The sequence below is a fragment of the Prionailurus bengalensis genome, chromosome D4 (assembly GCF_016509475.1).
Source record: "Prionailurus bengalensis isolate Pbe53 chromosome D4, Fcat_Pben_1.1_paternal_pri, whole genome shotgun sequence".
NCBI lineage: Eukaryota > Metazoa > Chordata > Mammalia > Carnivora > Felidae > Prionailurus > Prionailurus bengalensis.
In genome coordinates this window covers 6,253,519-6,279,156 of record NC_057359.1, presented here as the reverse complement: position 1 = coordinate 6,279,156, position 25,638 = coordinate 6,253,519, and the positions used below count along the sequence as shown (strand labels likewise).

The following is a 25,638-nucleotide window of genomic DNA, read 5'->3' as shown; positions in this document are numbered from 1 at the left end:
GCTTTCGGTTTCTACTTTTTCTCCTAGAACGCAACCGCTAACTCCCCACTAGGAGCCCAGCCTAGAGAACGGATCAAGGACGAAGGGCGCGCCGGGGTCTCAGGGGCGGGGCTGCGGCCGGGTGGGGCGGAGCCCCGCCCCGCCCCGCCCCGCCCCCCGCCAGCTCATTAGCGCGAGAACCCGCGCCACCTGCTGCTGCAGCAGCTCCGGGGCCACCGCGTGCGGAGGCGCCGCCAGTCTCCCCGCCGGCAGGTAGGGAGCGTCCTTCCCTCATGGGGTGCCCACCGCGGGATTCGCTGGCTGTCCCGGTTGGGGTTGGCGCTTTAAAAAATGCTCTGTGGACCTTTGGAATGGAGAGGGGAGGCGGACGAGGGAAAGCGTTGCTGGTTGGATGGGGCAATAGAGCAGATCAGCTGCATAGGTTAATAGGAAAAGCTAAAACGTTTGGCCTTTCGCCAGGTGGGATTCAGTTTTGCTTCATGTCAGTTTTGTAAGTATAAGTTTCCGCGCGTTCCTGAATATGGGCCTGACTTAGGTAGCAGAGTCTAGGGGGAAATTCCTAGGCTGGAGGTCGGACACCTGGGTCCTCGTCCATCCTCAGCTGCTCTCTGAGTACGTCGTACACCTGCAGCATCTCCTAAGGATCCCCTCCTACTGTAAGATCCAGGAAACCTCAATAGGAGTTCTTCGCGCTGCCTGCGCTGAGGACCTGCAGGAGACCTGCAGGCTCCAGATGGAGCCTTTGGACACATTGATCATGGCCTTTGTCTTATAACACATTGTTTCACCTTGTTTGCATCTAAGAAATACCTTGTATGATTTTCTGTGGATTAAACAGTCTTCTAAAATGATATATATTTACCCACACATACTCACAGTATGTATGTGTATATATGTGTATGTATATGTGTGTGTACATGTAGATACAGTTTTTTTACTGGCTGCATTCCATGTTACTGGGTAACCAGGCAAAATTAATATCCCATTCTGGACATAAAGATTATTTGCAGTGTTTTAAGTATCTTAGCCATTCAGTGAACATCTTTGTATGTAAATCTCTGGGATATTGTTGATTATTTCCTTCAGGCAAACTCTTGTAAGCTTAACTACTTAGGCAAAGAGCCTGAATATTGTAAAGCCCTTTTTTTAAGTTTTTAATGTTTTTAATGTTTATTTTATTTGGGGGGTGGAGTAGGGGCAGAGAGAGAGAATCCCAAGCAGGCTCCGCACCATTAGCGCAAAGCCTGACATGTGTCTCGATTTCCACCAACCATGAAAGCATGATCTGAGCCGAAATCAAGAGTCAGAGGCTCAATCCACTGAGCCACTTTTTGAGGCAAATTGAAAAATCACCTTCAGGATAGTGCCACTTTCCATTGAAGTTGCCAGCAGTTTTTAAGGACTATGATAGTCTAAAGAAAAAATTAGCCTTTTTCGGTGGAAGAGAGTAGGCAGAGGTTACAGGACAGTAGTTAGAGTGTAGTCTTACAGGAAGCCCCAGAAGTACTGCTGGGATTTGAAGTCACCTGGGAATCATAGAAGAGGGTCTCAGGGTGACCGAGGGAAGGGAGTTGGGCACAGGGTTTAGCTGGGTTTAATAGGTCAACTCTCTTGATCTATTGATGGGGTGGATTTTCATTTTGGAGTTACATTGTCAAACTCTAGGAAAAAATTTTTTTTTGAAAATCAAATTATAGTTCATTTACATCAGGTAAAAGTCAAAGGAAACTCTAAAACAAACAGATATCAAGACACTGCTTACTCCTACTTATTGAGAAAGGAAGCTTGAATTCTTTTCCATCTTTTCCTCCTACCCTGGCTACCCTTGGGAGATGGAGGGGGTAGCATCAGTTCCAAAGGATTATACTGAGTTCCCCAGGCACAAACCTGCTTCCCCATCCAGAATGAACCATCATTTCTTTCCTAGTTCAAATTTCCTTGCTCTTTGAATGCTCTTGTTGGGGAATCCAGATATACCATCATAGTTTCTTACTTGAGGAAGATGTCAGTGTTCTCTTAGACCAGCTGCCCTGATGTTCTAGAGGGAACCCCAGGCAGGCTCCACACCATCAGTGCAGAGCCTGATGTGGGGTTCAAACTCATGAACGATGAGATAATGACTTGAGTCAAAATCAGAAGTTGGACACTTAACCGACTGAGCCAGCCAGGTGTCCCAGAATGTTCTTTGTCCTCGATCAACAATTCCACTTGGAGAAAGTCTATCCTAGGACCTAGCATGGGGCTGAGCACACAGTAGGCACTTCCCAGATATTTGCTGTATACACAAATATGTATGATATTTTTAAACAATCTTATGCCTAACTATAGGGGAAGTAACCATTATGGAAACAGTAAGATACTTAGGAATATCATTCAGTAAAATGGAAAATGTTTGTATTGTAATACTAAATGAAAAAAAATGAGTGTTAAATGTAGGATAAGGTTATAATTGTTTTTAAAAAAATTCATAGGGGAAAGGACTAGAGGTAAAATATTTGCTAGAATGCTCATAATGGTTTCTCAGTCTTAGCACTGTTGACAGCTTGGCCTAGACACTGCTCTGCTGTGGTGGCTGTCCTGTGCTTTGTGGGATGCTCAAAGACAGCATTCTTGGAGACCAGCAATCCTCTCCCCCACCCCACTGCACTTGGACACCAAAAATACGTCCTGGCATTAGCAATTGTTTCCCAGGTTAAAGTAATGGAATAGTGGGTGATCTTTCCCTTCTTTTCTCATTTTCTTCAATGTGTTTATATTATTCTAATAATGAATAAAAAAAAACAGGAAAATAAATATCTTTATTCTCCCTCAACTCTGATGCTTGAGGTTCCAAGGTTCTGTCCCTTCTGCTACTCTGCCTCACAAACATTCTGCAGGTTGGCAGGATGAAATGCTTCACTAAATTCATTTTTATGTTTTTCTGATAAATAAAGGGAAACATATCCATTTATTTGAAAATGTGCACACAGAAACACCAAAGAAATCACTAGTAAGATCATCTACTTTTTTTTTCTTTTTCTCCCATTCTTTCTTTTAAAAATTATAAAAAGGTGAAAACCTGCTTATCATCCCTTTGATTTCACTCCTAGAGATAATCACCATCAGCATGTTGGTATGGATTTTTCTGGGTATTTCCTATGTCTAAATACACACACACACACACACACACACACACACACACACACACACACAGATTTTTCTTTGTTTTCACTACAGTAGATTTCTGCTACATATACTGCTCTGCAAATTATGTTCTACAGCTTTGCAAAGTCACTACAATTCTATCCTTAATGGTATTACATTGTATGACTATAACAAAATTTATTTAACCCTTTAGGCTTTCTGGAGTATTCCCCAGTTTGGGGCTAGTGTTAGTAGTATCATCAGTTAACATGTATTGTTTATGTAGGTGTTCTTGTAGGATATATTTCTAGGAGAGGAGGTGAGAGCTCATATGTCATATATACATTTAAAATTTTAATGGGCATTACCAAATTGCCATCCCAAAAAGGTTGTATAACTTCACATTCCTACCATTAGTGAGAAAACCCATTTGTCCATTTCTTACAAACACTAAATATTAGGAGTCTTTATAATTTTGGCTAGGTTGATAAGTGAAAAATAGTACCTAATGTAAACTTATACTTTTTTAAAAACTGTTGAGATTAAACATTCTTTCCTGTGTGTATATGTCATTTGTACTTCTTATTCTCTGACCTGTATGCTAGAACTTTTTGCTCATTTTCTGTTGAGTTGTATGTAGTTTTCTTTTTGATTTTTAGGAGCTATTTGTGTATTAGCCTAAATCTTCTGTCTTATATATGTGTAGCATAGATTAATTGATCAGTTGTGAGTTTTTGTATGTATACAAGAGGTCAAAGAGACCTTAAGAGGGAAAACTGACTTCTCAAAGTGCGTAAATACATGTATAATACAAGAGGGAGAATGTGTTAATAAAGAATAGAAAGAGTGACTGTGAGTCATTAACATCTTAGTATGAATTGGTTGGAGCCTACTGTTTCTCCTTCTCACTCCTGCTACTTGTAGAACCAATTTTATTGAGAGAATAGGATTTATAATTTGGAATAAGTGAAGGACAGAAGAGGAGATTTAGAAGGATGGCCCCTGGGAGAGAAGTGGCGTGGTTGGGATAGTTATATGGAAGGCTTGAGTAGTTAAGGGTAGGATGAAAATATTCAGGTGCCATGGAGGGGGAAAAAAAGAGTTAAAAGGTGGGAGGTGTGGAAGTCAGACTCTCCTTTGAAATTTTTCACAGGGCAGGTTTGGATTTCCAGATATGTTCCACTGCAGAAAAAACATGAAATAGTTGAGAGGGTTTAGTGTAATATTTTCTCCTTGGCGTCTTTTGAGTTCTAGTATAAGTTATTTTCAGACCTTGTAATTACATGTAAAGATTCTGGGAAGGGAAGGAAAAATAAGATAAAAAGAGAGAATGGGACAAACCATAAGAAACTCTTAAACACAGAGAACAAACAGGGCTGCTGGAGGGATGTTGGGTGGGGGGATGGGCTAAATGGGTAATGGGCATTAAGGAGGGCACTTGTTGGGATGAGCACTGGGCGTCATATGTAAGTGATGAATCACTGAATTCAACTTCTGAAACAAAAAAATAATAATAAATAAAGATTCTCACCATAGTAACTTTTTTCCATTTTGCTTTATATGACTGTGATATTAAGTAAAGGTATTAAACTAAATTCCCTATTGCACTTCCACATTTATGAATCAGGCATTGTCTGGTTATCAGAAGACTATTTCAGTGAGAACTGCCAAGACCTGTCATCATTGAATAAAGCATTTTTCTTTTTGTGTTTTCCATAATTCGGTCACTCCAGAAAAATGAGGATATTTAGTGTCTTTGCATTCATGGCCTACTGTCATTTGCTGAAAGGTAAGACACCAGATCGTTTCATTAGGTTCTATATTTGAAATATTTTATCATAAGTTAAAAACTAAAATAATTATTTTAAATGGATGTCATTTTTTTTTTAGAGAACATTCTGTTTTTCTTTCTTTATTTCATAAACCCATTTCATTGGCCAAAGATACAGGGAATATGGTCAAACTGAAAGAAAGAAAACTTATCCATTAGCTATTTGTCTATTACCCATTATCCATTTCCCAGGGATAATTCCTGAAAATATCTGGGGAAATGGTCTGTGTATGTACTTTTATTCATTTATTTTAAACAAGAACAGGATCATTATATCCACCTTCCTCTGCAACCTGCTTTTCCCAGTGAGTATATTCTACAGAAGAATTATAGTATACGTTGAAAGTGCCAGGGTAACACAGTACTGGCATCCTCCTGAGACCCTCCCTAAATCTCCATACCCATGTACCTCTGGCTGGACAGCTGGTCAAGAGTTTAGGACAGTAAGAAAAGAGGACTGTTGGAATCTATCATTCAGACTGTCTAGAAGGTAAATAGGTATCCAACCAAAGGATATTATGGGGGTATCTGTATGAAACCAAGTCTTCCTGGTTATAAGTACACCATCACCATGTCATATTTCTACAGTAATATACATTTATGATTTGGGGACAGCAGCTTGTTTAGTGGATTTTACTATTCTGACTCATGGATGAGATTTAGGGTTCCAAAGTGTGCTCCAAAGCCACTAGATAAAGTATGTATTTTAGGGAAGTAAGTCCTTGAACATAACGATCACATAAGTGACCAGATAAAGTGTTTGTAAACCCTGCGTCAGTCTGCAAATTTTTTGAGGAGTTTCCCATCTTCTGAAGACTGATCATCTTTCTCTTCAGCGTTTACGATCACAGTGTCCAAGGACCTGTATGTGGTAGAGTACGGCAGCAATGTGACAATGGAGTGCAGATTCCCCGTAGAAGAACAATTAGACCTGGTTTCACTGATCGTCTACTGGGAAATGGAGGATAAGAAAATCATTCAGTTTGTGCAAGGGAAGGAAGACCTGAAAGTTCAGCACAGAAGCTACAGTCAGAGGGCCAAGCTGTTGAAGGACCAGCTCTTCCTGGGGAAGGCCGCGCTTCAGATCACAAACGTGACCCTGGAGGATGCCGGGGTTTACTGCTGCTTGATTGGCTATGGCGGTGCTGACTATAAGCGGATTACTTTGAAAGTTCATGGTAAGAGTAGTCCCCAGGTGAAGAGGGCCCAGTCTTGATGAAAACCGTATCCTGGTGCTGGGAACATTTCCTTCTTGCAAGTGGACCTCGATATCCACGGTGTCAGTCTGTTCATTCATTCCTTCACACACTCATCAGGGAGCATTATGGGAACACTTGCTATTCAGCAACCCCCAGGAATCTAGAGCCAAACATGGCAGCACCCTTTTTCAGTTCTCCTAAATATAAATTTCTAGTATTTACTTTTTTATTATTGTGAAAGTAATATATGTATTTGCAAATAATTCAGATACTATGGAGGGGAGTAAAATGAATTACAAAAGTGCCCTTCCTCCATTCACTGCCATTTTCCATGGCACACAAAGATGGCAACCACTGTTCGTGTGTCTCTCCAGGAATTTTTTTATTCCACTATAATTTCTTAAAATTTTATGAAGTCTGCCGTCATTTTCCTTCCTTTATGCCTCTCTGTGTCAAGTCCCAATTAATATGTTAAAAACAAACCCCACTATAAGGTTTACATTCAGAAAGACTTAAAGTCAGTCTATGTAGGCAAAAAATAATCCTACCAAATACAAAGGAAACTATTCTTCAGAGACAGTGTAAACTAGGCTCATTGGGCATATATTCATCTTGAAAATATGTACCACTGTTATCTTGGAGTGTTGCAGAGGAACTGTGAATATCAAATTCCTGGGTACTGACCCATAGATACATCATCAGGTCACTTAGGTTCAAAGTTTTGCATTGCCACTAGCTAAGAAAAGGAAAACACCTTCAACACCTTACTTGACCCCTACTGCTTTCACTGTTTAGATTCACAGAATTGAAACATGAAAGGATCCCATCTAAGAGAAACTAATCCAAACTCCCAAAGAACAGAAATCTCCCCTAAGGGATCTTTTGCTCACATGCTTTCCACAGCAACATCCTGTCCACAGGCTTATTGAAATTATTATCTGATACTAAGCTGAAATCTGTTCTCTCTAGTCATAGTTTTGAGATTATCTGCCTGCCTTTTTTGTTTACATGATGATCTTTTAGTATGTGACCAGAATCTAATCATTACCCTCCTTGCTCTTTCCATTCCTGGTTTACCCACCTTCCATTGGAAGATCAATTTTATAAGTAGAAAAAGTTTATATTTATCATAAAGAGATAACTGATCATTATAAACTCAAAATTTTGTAGGAATTCGGAGAAATGCATCTATTTTATGGCACATTACTGAGTTTCTGATTCTGGATCAATTAGTACTAATGTTGTCAAGAAGATGTCACTTGTCTTGGGAAGTAGATCTAATTTTCATTATATTTTACCATATACTTCCCCAGAACAGCAAGCTGGTGAGATCCCAGGTTGGGATTTTCAACTTTCCTTCAGTCTGTCAGCAAATATCAGGCACTAACTGTTTCATGGCTTTGAAGAAATTATTAAGACTTAGCCCCATGAATGGCCAGCATGGCTGGATCTGGGTTAGAGAAAAAGAGCAAAACCCTGTGGTCAGGTAAAAGGAAGTATAGGGTATAAATTTCTGCTTCCAGAAAAGAGGGTCTCTCATCAGCCATTAGGGGGTATGCAGAGAGTGGAACAGTTGTCCTATAGCGAGTGTAAGTGTTCTTTTAGGTCCTCTGGGCTCTGTAATGTCCCTTGTTGATCTGTGACTTCCTTTGCTATGGTTCAACATAATAGAAAACCTTATAGCCTTGATGGTTTTTCCAAGGAGGGGTTCCTAATGGAACAAAGCAGATGAACATCCAGGTTTGAGGGTCTGGTTTATTTTTGTTTTTTAAAGTTTATTTACTTATTTTTGAGAGAGAGAAAGAATCCCAAACAGGTTCCATGCTGTCAGCACAGAGCCCAACACAGGGCTTAATCCCACGAACTGTGAGATCATGACCTGAACTGAAATCAAGAGTCGGATGCTCAATTGACTGAGCCACCCAGGCACCCTGATTTGTTTTGACCATTCCATTTTGTATTATAAATTACTAAATTTGGCACCCTAGTCCCATCCCTCTTGTCATCTATACACAGTGGTCTTGGGTGTTGAGTTGAACTACACTTGAGAGCAAGCCAGCCACCAAGCTTCACATGCACTGAGGCAGAATTGTTCGTGGAAATGTCCTCTTTCATGAGCTTCACAACTCAAGCAGGTTAGAATTCCTGAGTCATCTCCATATGCAAATGATTTCACAGTAATGCTGTCAGGTTCCTCTCCCCATCACTGTCGACCTGAGTTAACAGCAGCTTTCCCACAGAAAGTTTACTCACCCTGGGGTTTTAAAGGGGAAGCATTTCAAAACTGAAATGTGTAAGTTTAGTTTTAGATTAACTCAATTATTATATAGTTACCCTGATAAAGCTCATTTGTTCATACAAACCAAGGATTCATGTTGTCATTCCCCACCAACCCCATTTCTCCCCCCAGATTCACCAGCCATCCCCATTTAGGTGTTCTCTGTAGTGTTCCTCCCCATCTAATGTATCACAGAACATACTTATCCCCATCTAACACATCATATAAATGTGCCTGTTCTGTTTGTTATCTCTCTCCTCTTTCTTGAATATACTTCGCACAAAGGCAGAGATTTTGGTTTGTTTAATCACTGTTTTATCCCTAGGACTTGACATACAAGAAGAGCGTGACAAGAACACACACACACACACAATATTTGTTGAATTGGGTGCCTGGGTGGCTTAGTTTGTTAAGCATCTGACTCTTGATTTCATCTCAGGTCACGATCTCATGGTTCATGAGATCGAACCCCACGGTGGGCTCTGTGCTAATAGCATGGAGCCTGCTTGAGGTTCTCTCTGCCTCTCTCTGGCCCTGCCTGGCTCTCTTGTGCATGCACACATTCATTTGTATTCTCTCTCTCTCTCTCTCAAAATAAATAAACAAACATGAAAAGAACATAAAAAATATATTTATTGAATGAATGAATGAAGTACTTCCTCAAATAGGATAAGCCTAACCTTTTTGAAACATGAACAAGTTTGAATATGTGAAAATTTATTTCTGAGTCTGTTCATGAGGAATTGTCAGTACTTTCTGAAGAAGACTGTCTGAGGACACTTAAATAGAGGTAGTAAGGAGAGGAGCGGCAGCAGCTCTAGTAGCTGTCCTAGTAGTAACTGACACGCATGTAGTAGCTATTGCATCCCAGGCCCTGTCCTAAGCACTTTTCCTATTTAACTCACTTAATCCTCAAATGACTCTATGGGGTAGGAGGTCCATCATGGGGTAGGAGGATGCATGTTTTCATATTCGACTATCTCTGCAATCTAAGTGTGTCTTTCAATAGATGCCATCTTGGATTCAGTGATGGGTATGGTGTGATTCTCATTTTATGAATAAAGAAACCGAGCTCTAGGGCACTTGGGGGGCTCAGTTGGTTAAGCGTCTGACTTCGGCTCAGGTCATGATCTCACGGTTCGTGGGTTCGAGCCCTGCGTCAGGCTCTGTGCTGACAGCTCGGAACCTGGAGGCTGCTTTGAATCCTGTGTCTCCCTCTGTCTCTGTCTCTGCCTCTCCCCTGCTTGCAGTCTGTCTCTGTCCGTGTCAAAAGTAAATAAAACATTGAAAAAAATATTTTTAAGAAACTGAGGTCTAAAGAAATTAAGTAATTTACCCAAGTTCAGCTATTAGGTGGTAAAGCCAGGTTCTGAACTCAGGTAATCTAGCTCTTAAGTCTCTGTCCTTAATGACCAGGTTTTACCCCTTGTATTTATCCCTCCAGGGTATATATGGAATTGTATATTGACTTCAAAACTACTGTGAACTTTTCTTGGTCTTGATATGACCACTGGATTAGCACATGTGTGCTCTATATCTAGTAAACCAGTAGTCTGTAAATGTTTTTGATAACCTACCCCATCAATAAAGTAGATTAGTTAATATGTGTGTGTAGTTATAAAGGATGTACTTGTGCTAATATAAAGGATATAGCATAAGAAATTGACTTTTTTAAAAGGTATAAGAAGTTGAACATTGCTAATTTCATATGGTTCAACCTACTGCATTGTGCATTCCATAAATGTACAAAAATAGGGGACTCTGGGGTGGCTCAGTCGGTTAAGCATCCAACTTCAGCTCAGGTCATGATCTCAGGGTTCGTGGGTTTGAGCCCCACCTAGGGCTCTGTGCTGACAGCTGGGAGCCTGGAGCCTGCTTCAGATTCTGTGTCTTCCTCTCTCTGCCCTTCCCCTGCTCACATTCTTTCTGCCTCTCTCTCAAAAACAAACATTAAAAATATGTACAAAAATGGAAAATTTTAAAGGATGGAATAAAAATTTCACATACCATATTTTTAATGCCTCACTAATTATGATGATTCACTATCATTAGCTAATACTTCAAGGTGAAGTTCATTGTTAACAGATGGTCTTGACGATCTTGAGGGTTTTTTTCAGTTTCAGGTGTACAATTTAGTGATTCAACACTTAACATCCAACATTAGGTGCTCATCACAACAAGTGCCCTCCTTAATCCCCATCACCTATTTCACCCATCCCTCCACCCACCTCCCCTCACGTCCCCTCTGGTAACCATCAGTGTGTTCTCTATAGGTTAAGAGTCTGTTTCTTGGTTTGCTTCTCTCCTTTTCTTTATGCTCATTTTTTTTGTTTCTTAAATCCCACATACCAGTGAAATCATGGTATTTGTCTTTGACCATCTTGTTTCACTTAGCATAATACTCTCTAGCTCCATCCATGTCATTGAAAATGGCAATATTTCATTATTTTTTTTATGGTTGAGTAATTTTCTCGTGTGTGTGTGTGTGTGTGTGTGTGTGTGTGTGTAGTGTGTTGTGTGTATATATATGCCATATCTTCTTTACCCATTCATCACTCGATAGACATATGGGCTATTTCCATAATTTGGCTATTGTAGGAAACCGTATGGAGGTTCCTCAAAAAGTTAAAAATAGAACTACCCTATGCTCCAGCAATTGCACTACTAGGTATTTACCCAAAGGATACAAAAATACTAATTCAAAGGTATACGTGTATCCCAGTATTTATAGCAGCATTATCTACAGTCTTTAGGTTTTTCAAACCATCACCTTGTCAGGTCCAATTAGGCATTTACTGTTTTAACTTCATAAAGTGTCATTCCTGCCACTTCCTTGTGGTTTGTGCTTGAATTCTTAGTATTATCTTCCATCTTCAGTTTCTCTGCAGAGAAACTTTTAATTAGTCGTTCATTTTGTAAGCAGGTTCAGTCTACTTAAAATTAGATAATCTATAATAAGCCCAAAATGAGTCACTATTCTCCCTTTGGTGTTGTAAAACCTCCCTCTTCCCATATGACCCTCATGTGGCATATGAAGCAAGCCCCAGTATCAATTAGCAAAGCTTTAAGCTTAGATTATTTCTTAATTATTATGATAAAAATATGTATAAGTGGAAGTTCTCATATTTTCTTCTTATACCCAAATACATGTGCCCTACTTTAGAGACTGATACCGTGGATATCTAACCATGAGTAGAACCAATGCACTCATTTATTGGGCACTTAGAGGTATACCACATTTATACATTTTCTTAGCATGAAGCAACATTCTCCTTTATTATTCAATTAAAAATTATAATAGAAGAGTAAAAAAGCAAACTTTTTACCTCTAATCCTTTACCATTATCTGTGATTTTACTCTTGAAACTGAAATTGTCCAGAGATCAAGCTCTGTGCTATGTGAACTAGAACCTGTTACAGTAATATTATTGCAGGAGGTATATAATCAGTGGATTGATTGATTTATTTATTATTTTGAGAGAGAGAGAGAGAGCGCATGCAAGAGCAGTGTATGGGGTAGAGGGAGAGAGACCATGTTAAGCAGACTCCACGCCCAATGTGGAGCTTGACGTGGGACTCAGTCTCATGACCCTGAAATCATGACCCAAGCCAAAAATCAAGAACCGAGCCACCCAGGTGCCCTAGTGGATTTATTTTTCTTAAAGAATTCTTGAACATAACAAATACCATGTTGAGGACCCAAGTACTCATGAGAACCATTCTTTAAGTGTTTTGAAATTGTCATTATGTTGATTTACAGTGTTTCTATTTGTGGTTTCATTAAGAGCACAAAAACATCACATCATTATTTCAGTTTTGTTTCTGGTTGTTTTGTATCAAATTTCTGTGAATATATCTTATAAAGCCATTGTTAGGCCTTTAGTAAAGGAATGGAAAGTTAAGGCTCTGGGTGAACCGCTAGTGATTTCACTGAAGCATTAGAAGTAAAATAAAGATTACCAGCATAATAATGGCTCGTTACCATGCTTGTAATGAAAAAACATGAATAAAGGTCTTAGGTGATGTAAATAGACTAAACAATCTACTAGAATAGTCAGTACACATGGTATCTTAATCCTAAAAGGGTCCTAAACTGATGAGCTAAATTTTAATCGATGATCTAAAATTTAAACTTTATATCTTGAGTGTAATAATTATTTAAATGATTTATTAAAATAGCCAGCATAGTGGCGCCTGGGTAGCTTAGTCAGTTAAGGCATATAACTCTTGGTTTCGGCTCAGGACATGATCTCATGGTTCGTGAGTTTGAGCCCCATGTGGGGCTCTGTGCTGACAGTGCAGAGCCTGCTTGGGATTCTCCCTTTCTCTCTCTCTCTGTCTCTCTCTCTGTCTCTGTCTCTCTCTCTCTCTCTCTCTCTCTCTCTCAAATAAATAGATTTTAAAAATAAATAAAATAAATAAAGAATAGCATAAAAATGTTCAAAAAAGTAAGTACCATAATATGGAATTCTGGATGAGATCCTAGAATAGAAAAAGGACCGTAGGGAAAAACTAGTTAAATATAACAAAGTGTGAAGTTTAGTTAATAGTAATGTACTAACATTGGCTCCTTAGTTATGACAAATGTACTGTAAGATGTCAGCAGTGGGGGAACTGGGTGATAGGTATGTAGGGACTCTGCACTATCTTTGGTGTAAATCTCTCTGTAAATCTGAAACTACTTTAGTATCAAAAATAAATTTAACCTTTAAAAAGTATTATCAGGAACACATAGCAGTTTTTATAATGATATCATGCTCTTTTTCATACCTAATTTCTGATCCTTGACCTACAGTTGAAAAAGTGAATATTATGCTAAGTGAAATAAATCAGGTAGAGAAAGACAGATATCATATGTTTTCACTCATATGTGGAATTTGAGAAACTTAATAGAGGACCATGGGGGAAGGGAAGGGGGAAAAATAGTTTCAAACAGAGGGAAGCAAACCATAAGAGACTCTTAAATACAGAGAACAAATTGAGGGTCGATGGGGGAAGGGGGAGGGGAAATGGGTGACAGGCATTGAGGAGGGCACTTGTTGGGATGAGCACTGGGTGTTGTATGTAAGCAATGAATCATGGGAATCTACTTCCAAAGCCAAGAGCACATTGTATACACTGTATGTTAGCTAACTTGACAATAAAGTATATTTAGAAAAAAGAAGAAAAATAGTAAAAAAAAAAAAAAGTGAGTGGCACAAGAAAATCAGATTTTCTGTTTATTAAAGTCTAAGAAAACTGTGCTGGCCAGCTGAAGAGGTTCAATGTTATGAAGATAGATTTATGGCAACAAAAAGAAAATATCCAGGAATAAATTTAAGAAGAAATGGTTTGGCCCTTTGTAAAAATTATAAAGCTTTCCTGAGAAACATACAAAGACTTGAGTAAATGGACAGACATACTTTATATTTGGATAGAAAGACTATTGGTTTCAGGAAGACATTTCTCTTTAAATTCATCTGTACATTTACTTGAAGTCTAAATAAAAGCAATATGATTTTTATGGCAAGGTAGTTGTTCCTGTAAGTTCAAACTTAGCCCAGTTGTGAATAGAAGAGTTGAAGGAGGGGTGCCTGGGTGGCTCAGTCGATTAAACATGCAACTCCAGCTCAGGTCACGGTCTCACAGTTCATGGGTTCAAACCCCGTATTGGGCTCTGTGCTGACAGCTCGGAGCCTGGAGCCTGCTTCACATCCTGAGTCTCCCTCTCTCTCTGCCCTTCCCCCACTCACACTCTGTCTCTCTGTCTCTCTCTCAAAAATAAATAAATGTTAAAAAAATTTTAAAAAAGAGTTGAAACAGAACTAACAGGGGTTCCCCACTGCTGAGACGTCTGAACATTAAGCTTATTTCTCTGAGAACCAGCCAGAATTGATACTTTTTCTAATGTAGACAGCACCAAGCTACATACATAGTTTTGTCCTAAATAAAAGCCCTGCCTTCTTTTTGCTCATGACCTAGCCCCATATCGAAAAATCAACCAAAGAATTTCTGTGGATCCTGTCACCTCTGAACATGAACTAATGTGTCAGGCTGAGGGTTACCCGACCGCTGAAGTCATCTGGACAAACAGTGCCCATGAAGTCCTGAATGGCAAAACCATCATCTCTGTTTCCAATATGGAGACAAAGCTTTTCAATGTGACCAGCACGCTGAGAATCAACACAACGGCTAACGAGATTTTCTACTGCACTTTTCTTCAAAGATCAAATCCCGAGGGAAACAGTACTGCTGAGTTGGTCATCCCAGGTAATATTCTGAAATGTCTCAACTAAAATGTGCCTACTGCTGTCCCCTGGCCTCTAGCACGATGCGTGTTCACTGTAGGCATTCATGTGTTAAATAGATGAATGCATGTATTACACTATATTTAAAAAATGCTTCCTCACCTCCACTCATCTGAGTCCTATTGCTATTTAATAAGCATTCAGCAAATATTATTGAATACGCCCTATGTTCCAGTTATCAGGGGTTCATAGAAAAGTAAGACACCATTCAGGCTCTCCAGGAAAAGGAAAAGTTAAACAGATAAGGCAACCCCATTCCATGTAGGAAATGCTCTTGTGGCTGAGGGGGTCTGGGGGAGTATCTGAAAGGAAGACTCAACACAGGCAGGGTTTCAGGAGTCCAGATCTGAGCACATCAGAGCTGCTCCTCTCTTTCCAGGGTTTCTCTGGTAGCAAGCAAATGGAAATCTATCCTATTCTAAATGGTACAGGTCATTTCTCCCCATCTGTCCCCCAACCCCAGATATAGTCTATGACATTCCAACTCAAAGCAGTCTGCTGAGCACGTAAGACATAAGAGACTCAATTTCTGCATGTGTCACGCTCCCTCTACATCAATAACCTGTCAGGCAGGGTCATCCTAGGGGTAAATAAGCTACAGTGCGTGAGAGGGATTTGAGACTCTTGCCTGCACAGACTCCGTTATTGTTTTCCTTACTACCCTACAGAAGTGGGTAAGGTGGGATACAGAGTCTGGTGAGAGGCTCAGACCTTTAGAGAGAGACAGGAGAGTACGAGGTTAACGTAACCCCAGAGGTGTTCTGAGAAGCACTTCTCAACGCCCCCTCTTCTACTAGATGTTATCAGTAAAGCTTCAGTTACTTAAGAAAAAACAACTAAGAGGGGTGCCTGGGTGGCTCAGTCGGTTAAGCGTCTGACTCTTGGTTTTGGCTCAGGTCATGACCTCATGATTTGTAAGTTCGAGCCCCACTTGGGCTCTGCACTGGTATTGTGGAGCCTCCTTGGGATTCTCTCTCCCTTTCTCTACCCTGCCTTCCCCAGTTTGCACGCTCGCTCTCTCTCTCTCTCTCTCTCTCTCTCTCAAAGTAAATAAATAAACTTAAAAAAAAAAAACTAAGAAATTAGGTGGAAAGTTCAAACAATAGGAAAAGGTAATCAATACCGGATTGGTCCTATGAATGAAGAGCAAAAAAAGTTTAGAAACTTAAAGAGATGCTCTTACTGGGTTATGAGTCACTTTGGTAGGGGCTGCTCTCATGGGCTCCTGCCATTTAAAAGTTGTTTTATAACAGCTTATTTGTGGGAAGGCTTACAGTAACTCGCCTAATTGCTGGTGTTTGTTTCCTCATCTATAACCTGTGATTTTATTTTAATATCTTACATGCCTGACTCAACTTACTTTGAGATTGAAATAAAATAGATATAAACAGGTTGTAAACTGTAAGCTCTTAAAGGTTGACCACTGTGTGGTTTTAAAGCTTGAATTAGGCCGTCAGGGATCATGACTAATGGTTAGGAGATGGGAATTAGCAGTATCTGAGCATCATGTGCTGAGGGAACCCCTTTTCCTCCTGCACGGAACCCCAGACAGATTGGTGACAGGTACCAGTGATTGGATGGCCCGAGATGTTCAAACTGAGAAACAAAAGGTAGCCTGAAATGGCCTTTAGTGGCGGCCACATGTACGGGGAGGCAGGAGCTCTCTGCCAGGACCAGGTGGCCTTCATGTCCCATCTCCACCACGTACAGCAAGCCATTGGCTTCTGCATTAAAGAATGCGAGGAGAATAATGAGGCTCCCAGGTGGTACTGAGCTGCTGTGGTGAGCACTTCACAAACGCTAGCCTCGCAATAAATTTATTATCATTTCCATTTTGTGAGCAGGTTAAAGGATTTGCCTGAGACCTCAAAGCTAGGGAGTGGCAGCAGAATTGAACTCCAGGCCCGTCTGTCCAAAGCCTGGGCTTCTTTCTCTTTTCCATGCTGTTCCCATTCTCATGTCGAAGGCATCTCGCTGTTCCGGCCACTCGCTGGCCTGGCACTTTTGGCCACCTCAAGCTAATCTGAATTAAACTTCAAGGATAATTATTCTCTCCACCCCTTCCCGTCAAAATGTTATCTTTAGTTTCTCTTTCTCTTTTGTTTTTCAGAACCATTTCTGGTTCCAGCAAATGAGAGGACTCACTTCATGATTCTGGGAGCCATCCTGTTGTTTCTTGTCGTGGTCCCGGCTGTCACTTTCTGTCTGAAGAAACAAGATGGTATATCTTTTATTGCAGTGGTGCCCACCGGGCATATGGGCAAGCGTATGGGGGGCTGTTGTTGTCACAGTGGCTCTTATAGGCAGAGCCGGGGCTGCTAAGTCTTGTGTAATGTGCAGGATAGTCCCATGTAGCAGGGGGCCCTCCCGCCCCAAATGTCAGTGGTGGCCCCACTAGGAAACAATGACTTATAAAATGCTGCCTTTCTATTAGCGTTCACTTCTAAGTCCAGCTTTCAGTTATGCAAAGTAGGTCTTAGCTGTGCTAGCGTGTGAACCTGTGTGTCATGCGTTACTCCAGTCCTGCTCCTTTCGCTGTTCTGCACCATTGCTTACATTGAGGATGGCCGTGAGCCCTTGAAGTAGCATTTCCAAGGGGGTGACAGTTGGATCACGGCTGCAGGGAAACCTGATTTGCCTTTGCAGCGTGTCCCAAAGACATTCCACTGTTGAGTAGAGATGGCAGTGAGGCCGAGTAGGATTGCTGGGTGAAGAGCGTGTGTATGGGGGTGAGGGCGGGAGAATGGGTGTGTACACAGGGCGAAGAAGACCACGCATCATACAATTTCTTTCCATCATGCAAATAACCACAGACTTAGAGTAGGAGAGGAAAAGCTAAAATACCTGTCGGTTTTGGTTGAATTTAAGTCTTGCATTAGTTGTACTGCTGTATTGAGTTGGTTTCTGGGCACCCTAAGGAATAAAGATAGTTTTTCCTGTAGAGCTGTGATACTCCTACCATAGTGTATTTTATAAGATTTCTGGCTGAGGGTGCTATATAGTTTTTGAAATAATTTGCATGTGTTTCTCTATTTGCCCATGGGAACAATTAAAATCCAGGAAATTGAATCTATTCAAATAATTTCCTCCCATTTTAAGATGATTCAAAGTAGACGTTTCCCCAATACTTTGAGAAGTATACCAGGGGATCCAATGATGATCTGTGTGTAGAATTATCTGAGGTCAAATAGGGAAGTGGAGGATGGAAGGGAATTCCAATGGTGGTTGAGAAATTCCCCACAACCCCTTAATAGGGTGAGTGGATACGGGAAAGTGGTGTAATTGAGTGGAGGTCAGCTGTTTCTAAAGAATACGTATTTAACAGAACTGAGACAATGAGCCAAAATGTAAGGATGAAGTTTCAATGATATGATGACCCTGAAATGGAGTTGATTTGTCCAAGGAAGTGACTATTGCCACCTTGCATTTTGAATATTTCCCCATGAAGAATAATTTTTGGCATTAGGAATGACTAGAAAACTAGTGTATAATAAAGTACCTTGGAATATGGTCCATCTCTGAGGGAAGGATGGAGAATAAAAGTATATACTCCTAAAAAAAAATCTCGGAGCAGGGCACCTGGCTGGCTCAGTCAGGAGAGAATATGACTTTTGATCTCAGTGCTGTGAGTTTGAGCCTCACACTGGGCATAGAGATGACAACTAAACAAACAAACAAACAAACTTAAAAAAAAAAGAAAGAAATCTAGCAGCAAAAGAATATGCCCTAAACTGTTGAATTGACCTCAGGGGTTGGAACCCATGGAATAAATGTGGAAGTCTACCAGATTTCCTAGCGGATTAAAAATGTTTCCTAAGAACCTGGAATTTAAACTTGAGTCACTGCATGGGATGTAGAGTTATGTTATATGGGGATAAATATGATTTGTTGTTTCCTTTTTTTTTTTTTTTGAAGTACGAACGATGGATGTGGAAAAATGTGACACCACAGATATGAACTCAAAGAAACAAAATGGTAAGAATATTAGCAGGGGTGAGGAAGCTGAAGGAAAAAGAAACAAAAAGTTAACAAGAAGAAAGCCATCAGCTATAATCTCCCCTCACTGTAAAGAATGCTGGCTGTTAGAGCAACGGGCTCCTCCTTACCTCCACCTGCGATAAGGGGCCTCCTCTCACTGTCTGCCAGGAGACTGAGGAACAGCCCTGGTCCACAGCTTTGGGGATGGCAGGAGGACGTAACTTCTCTTTGCTGAATTTTTATTGCTCTGGATCCTAACACCTCCCTGCAAAAGAGGACCAAGTTGAGTTACATGGATGGATGACAGATGGATAGATGATAGAGAACTTGAGTAGCAGTCACTGTGTTAACTGCATAGGCAGTTCCTTATTTAATCTCTCCCCCACAAAATCAAAGAGATAAATACTGGAATATTCCCCATTTTATAGTAGAGAAAACATAGGGTTAAGAAAATCATGTAAATTGCCCAAGAACACATACCTGACAAAAATCAGGCTTTGGAGCCCGCTAGCCTGACCATTGATCCTTACTCTTAACCTGTCCACTAACATTCATTTCACCACAAATGTCTGCATTGACAAAAGGTAGAAAGACCTCACCCAGCTGATTGAACTAAGAAGAAAGGTTTATTTTTTTTGTAAGTTTATTTTATTTATTTTGAGAGAGAGAGAGAGAGAGAGAGAATCCTAGCAGGCTCCACACTATAGCCCAGAGCCCAGGCTCAAACTCATGAACCTTGAGATCATGACCTGAGCCAGAATCAAGAGTTGGAAGCTTAACCAACTGAGCCACCCAGGCACCCCTGAACTAAGAAGAAGGTTATATTAAGATTTCTCATTCTTTCTTAAAAAAATTTTTTTAATGTTTATTTTTGAGAGGGAGAGAGACACAGACAGAGTGCGAGTGGAGGAGGGGCAGAGAGAGGGAGACAGAGAATCCAAAGCAGGCTCCAGGCTCTGAGCTGTTACCACAGATCCCGATGCAGAACTCGAACCCATGAATCACGAGATCATGACCTGAGCCAAAGTCTAATGCTTAACTGTCTGAGCACCTAGGCACCCCTCTAATTCTTTCTAATTCAGATAGAAATGAAACTTCATGACAAGCCCAAATTTAAAGGAATCTAATTAGTTTGGATAAGCCCAGGCAGGTCTCATTATGCTGTCCATCCCACTCAATTGTTTTGTAAAACTAGTGAACATTTGGAGCATCTTAGGGTGACCAGCCATCTCTCTCAATTTGCCCAGAATTAAGGGGTTTTTCAGGACATGGACTCTCAGTTTTAAAACTAGAACAAACCTAGGCAAACCAGATGGTTGATCACCCTTTATACTGCAGAGGTAACTGGACATAAACATAATTTGCCTCTTTCTCTTACTGCAAATTTATTATATCATCTAGCAACCATGAGTTATGTTTCTCACGATCACTTTCCAGATCTACAATTTGAGGAGACGTAATCCAGCATTGAAATTCCTGATCTTAAAGCAGGGATTCTCAGCCTGTGGTTTGGGCTCGTCGGGGTAAGCATGACCAGAGGAATGCGGAGGGCCAGGCGAACTGCAGATGATGTCGGATGTGAGAGGCCCAAGCACTGAAAAGTAGAAGCCAGGAGAGAAGAGGAGAACAAAGCAAGGAGTAAGCAGGGGTCACCTGCCAGGAAACCCTGGGGCCTCAGCATGACTGGGGCCTCAGACTTACGGGCACCTGAGAAAGAGAGAGGACACTTCCAAGTTGTCCATCGCTCATCCTAGGAAAACAAGTTGAGATTCCCTGATTTAGTGGTCAGTTCCTACAGAAGTGCCCGTTGGCTTCACCAGCATCTCTATTTGTCGTCTGTGTTATTGAGAGCCCCAGTGTTGCAGCAATATTTAAGTATGTTATTTCTATTTATTTTGAGTGTGTGGAGTCTTGTCATGTGAGTGTGGTTGTGAGTGATTTCTTTTGAAGGAATACTATGGTGGAAGTTAAAATTTTGCCACGGAACTAAACTGCTTAGTGACTTGGGTGTGTTCAATAAGATGTGTAATGTTTTTAAATTTTTTGGTAATGTTTCTTTATTTTTGAGAGAGAGAGAGAGAGACAGTGGGTGAGCAGGGGTGGGGCAGAGAGAGGGGGAGACACAGAATCCGAAGCGGGCTCCAGGCTCCGAGCTGTCAGCACAGAACGCATCTCAGGGCTGGAACCCATGAACCATGAGGTCATGACCTGAGCCGAAGTTGGACACTTAACTGACTGAGCCACCCAGGTGCCCCAAGGCGTGTAGTATTTATAAAGTGCTTGGTATCCACCACAGCTACCAGGACGTAGGAAGCATAGAGAACGGACTGATGGTTTGTATAGGATATTACCTTATTTAGCCCCCCAGTACTTTGGTTGACTTGAAAACTCTTACTCTCACACCTTAAGGTGAGGTATGTTACTGCAGTGTCTGTTCCATTTTACCTCTCAGCGTTACAGCCATGTGGCATCCTCACACACAATGTCACGTAATGCTTGTGACAACTGTATTGTGCTAGGCACCGTTGCTACCCCCATTTCATGGTGGAGGGAGAGAAGGGATAAAGTAACTGGCCCGAGCCAGTAAATATCACACCTGAGGTTTCCGCAGCTGTCACTCACTGGCCTTTTAGAAGACAGTTGAGGGCTGTGTTTTGCTTTAAGCACTTCATTCATTCAGCAGAGACATTTAGGAAGTGCCCTTGCACGTCCAGCACTTTGCCGGGCCGTGACTGAAGAGGACAAAGTAGCTCTCCTCAAGGAGCTCGTGGCATCGAGGAGTGATGGGTCAGAGAATATATTATTACAACTTAGTGCAGTGTCATAGTATAAGGTACCGGAGGACCGCGACGGTGTGGAGAGTCTGGAAAAGCTGCCCAAAGGAGGGATGCCAGTCAGTGTGTTCCTCAGAAGCTGAAAATACATTTTCATAATCCAAGTGATTTTAGTTTATGAGGAGAAGTCAGCATTTTTAAAAATTGTGGATGATAACTCTTGAATCCCTTTTCTCTCATTGTATTTACCTCTGATTTACTTACCTTTGCCCTGCAGTCTGATGTCGATATATATCGTGTTGGTATTATTTTTAGCAGTTCTTTCTTTTTACTTAAGTGCTGTTGAATTTTGAATTCATATCTTTCCGTGATTCAGAATTCAGATCTAAGAGAAGACATTAAAAAGTCTTCATTCCATTCTCGCCGTCGAGTTTTCCTTTGCAGAAGCAACCATCCCTGCCTTTTATTTATGTGGTCTTCTAAAGACCATCTCTGAATATATGTAGAAATATGTATGAAAAGTATGTCTTTTATTTCTTTCTCTTTTTCACATAAGTGGTAACACACTATTCACTTGCTGTGCACTTTGCTATTTTTATTGAATATATTATTCCTCATGTAGCGGCTGGAACCAATGTGAACTTCCCAGAGGCCGGGCGTCATGTCTTCTTTGCTTCTAGATCATCTCTTCCATAGCCTGTTAGTATCTTTTCTAAGACTTAGTACATCCTAAATATTACTTCATCCACATTTAGACAACAGCATTTGTTGAGTGCTCTGTGACTGAGTTTGGATTTGGTTTATGTTGTGTTTCTCAAAGTGAAACCCTTGGGTTCTCCAGGGTACACTGGGTCAACCTAGTCCTAAGGGCTGACTTTAATACTAATTCTCTACCACCGAATCATGTGTGGAACTTGTTTTTTCCTCTCTGTTTTCTCTTGAGTATAAACTAGACTTTGATGTTGCAGTTGCAAAACTACATGAGTGGGTTTTATTGTGTTTTGTTTTTTGTTTTGTTTTTGTTTTTTTGAAATTCCAGTAGTGTACTTTGACTCTCACCTGTGCTACAAAAGGCCCATGAGCTGTGCCTGAACCGTTGAGTCCTACCAGTTCTCATCACTACACAGATCCAAGATATTGCTTTTCAAAACTTTGAATTTACATGCGCTCTCTGGAGGCCCCAGCGTATTCCTTCTGTCTTCGCCATCTACCTGTGTTATCAACAAGGAAAACCTTTGCTTTGCCACATGTCAAGGCTGAAGAAACAGAATCTCCAACAGAACAGAACTCCTTCTGTTCTCTTTTTGTACACGTTCGTTTGTACAGCATCCGTTGTTTGCGTGACTGTATCCTCTGTGTGAGGTACACGAGAGGGTTCTGGCTGAGTTGGAGGACAGTCTGTTCACTCCATTCCTAAGTGTTAATGCCTTCTTGTGGTGTTAGATTTGTAAGGCACTTTATATCTTTGTCTTGTGTTTCACTGTAAAAGACATAGGCAGAGATGATACTTAGTTCTGCGTTTTAATTGTCATTATTTACACCTGCATTAATTTAATAAAATATTTATTTTGTTCCTCGGTGCACCAGCCTGTCCATTTTCTTGTTTTCTAGGTTTTATAAAACCACGTCCAGTTTAATATCCTGGTGGGAAAAGTTGCTTAGAATATCTGCAGCTACCTTCCTAGTAATTTTTTTCATAGCTGCCATTTATGTTGCATACTCTTGAGTTCTGTGTGATGAAATCGATCAAGAGAATTATTTATTTAAAAAGGATGTATTGAAAGTTTTCATTCTCTCTTACTCGATAGCTTCTTTTAGGACAATACCAAGAAAAGAGTCAAAGTTGTGTCACACAAACTGAAGATCTGAGGGAGGGAGGAGAGGAGGGAGGATGAGAGGGAGGGAGTGGTCCTCAAGACAACTATGAGGAGGGGCGCCTGGGTGGCTCAGTGGGTTAAGCTTCTGAGACTCTTTATCTTGGCTCAGGTCATGATCTCAAGGTTTGTGAGTTTAAGCCTTGCATTGGGCTCTGTGCTAATGGCACAGAGCCTGCTTGGGATTCCGTCTCTCCTTCTCTCTGCCCCTCCCCTGCCTGTGCTTACTCTCTCTAAAAAAACAAAACAGACAGCTATAAGGAAACTGAAGGGGCTTTCCTCTCAGAGAGTCCTCTTCTCAGGACAGTAAACATGGACATGAAGGCCAATGCCTGTAAAGCTGGATGTATTCCAGTCTTCACATTCTGAAAAGGAAGTGAGACATCTTAGCGTGAAGTCAAGTGGAGGATTAAAGCCTGGTCTAGGATGGGGCCATAAAAAGATTTGTAGTTTTATTTTATTTATTATTATTACTATTTAAGTTTATTTATTTATTTTGAGAGAGACAGAGACCGCATCAGCGGGGCCGGGGGGGGGGGGGGGTGGTGGAGAGAGAGAGAGAGAGGGAGAGAGAGAGAATACCAAGCAGGCTCCACACTGTCAGCGCAGAGCCCAACGTGGGGCTGGAACCCACGAACCGTGAGATCATGACCTGAGCTAAAGTCGGAAGCTTAACCGACTGAGCCACCTAGGTGCCCCAACCAAATATATTTTTATCTAAATATTTTAGAAAACTTAGATTATTACTATTGTAAAAGTTAGAAATCAGAGTTAACTTTTGCACAATTGCTATCCCTGGCCATATTTATAAAGACAGATGCATTCCATTTTTATGACTTTTCCCTGCTCCAGGCCTCCAGGGTTTCAAGGAAATCAGTAAACCAACTTACCCTTATTATAATTTAAATATTCTCAGAATCACTTATATTTTAAAAGAAATTAAAGTTTGAGGAAACTGAAACAATTGTTAGTGGTGAGGTTTTGTCATTAAAAGTCATGATAATTACCGTTTATTGGGCACGTACTTCAGGCTAGACACTGGGATTATATTAGCTCATCTAATGCCATGGGCTGGTGATGAGATATACCAAGCAATAGTTTTTATTGTAATTCTTGCTGATTATTTACTTATGTCTTTTCCCTCAACAGAAAAATATAAAGTGGTCATTTAAAAGTAATGTATATAAGACTACTATGACATAATTTCGAATGGAGAATAAGTGGCCAAATTGGCTGAAATGTACATTTCTGGGTTTCTTTTTTTCTCATTTAATTTATTTATTTTGAGTAAGAGAGAAAGAGAGAGTGTGAGTGAGTGTGCAAGTAGGGGAGGGGAGAGAGAGAGAGAATCCCAGGCAGACTCCTCACTGTCAGCGTGGAGCCCGATGCAGGGCTTGCCCTCGCGAACTGTGAGATCGTGACCTGAGCCGAGATCAAGAGTCAGATGCTTGGGGCGCCTGGGTGGCTCAGTCGGTTAAGCATCCAACTCTTGATCTTAGCTCAGGTCATGATCTCACGGTTTGTGGGATTGAGCCTCACATCAGGCTCTGTGCTGACAGCATGGAGCCTGCTTGGGATTCTCTCTCTCCCTCTCTCTCTCTGCCCCTCCCCTGCTCTCTCTCTCTCTCTCTCTCTCTCTCTCTGGCCCTCCCCTGCTCTCTCTCTCTCAAAATAAGAAAAGAGAGAGACACTTAACCCACTGAGCCACCCAGGTGCCCCTACACTTCTTGGTTTCTGAATTGTGACATTATCATATTTTAGCTCCATTTTTCATCAATTTATGATCTGATTGCAGATTCTGTAGTATAGAAGAATGGAATTAAATGGAGCAGAAGTTCAGAACCTCTGTCTCCATTGAAGAAAACACAGATCCCCATCTTCCTCCTTCTAGTCAGTGTGATCTTTCTGGATCTTTCTAGATCTCTTGCAGAAAATGAGAGTCAAGGCTGGGGAGATGGGCAGCAGTCTGCTGTGGAGTTAAGTCTCATGCAGGCCTCAGGATTCAGCCCCTCAGTAGGGTCTTTCAGGCCAGGTGGCAAATCTGGGGATGATCCAGATAGGGAGAGGAGATGAGATGTTAAGACCCTAGGCACTGCAGAAGGGACACCGCCTTCAAGGCTACGCCTCAAACAATAGGCAGCCACACCCTGGCTGGAGGGAAGGTAAAGGGAGGTGAATCTGATCTTGCATCATCTCTGGGCTGGAGACCAGCTGAAGGATCACACTCTCAGATTCAGTGCCTTGAGACTCCTGGGGATGACTACGATGGTGGCCAAACCGAGTTAGGACAGTGT

General features: G+C 41.1%; 1 protein-coding gene across 1 annotated transcript; it reads left to right on the top strand.

The window, feature by feature from the left end:
- The first annotated feature begins 163 nt into the window (after window positions 1-163).
- Window positions 164-23,051, top strand: CD274 (CD274 molecule). Its single transcript, XM_043565156.1, has 7 exons — window positions 164-252; window positions 4,857-4,912; window positions 5,791-6,132; window positions 14,393-14,680; window positions 16,829-16,939; window positions 18,634-18,693; window positions 20,134-23,051. The coding sequence occupies exons 2-7, from the start codon at window positions 4,861-4,863 to the stop codon at window positions 20,154-20,156; spliced, it is 876 nt and encodes a 291-aa protein (XP_043421091.1). The 5' UTR covers window positions 164-252; window positions 4,857-4,860; the 3' UTR covers window positions 20,157-23,051.
- The last annotated feature ends 2,587 nt before the right edge of the window (window positions 23,052-25,638 follow it).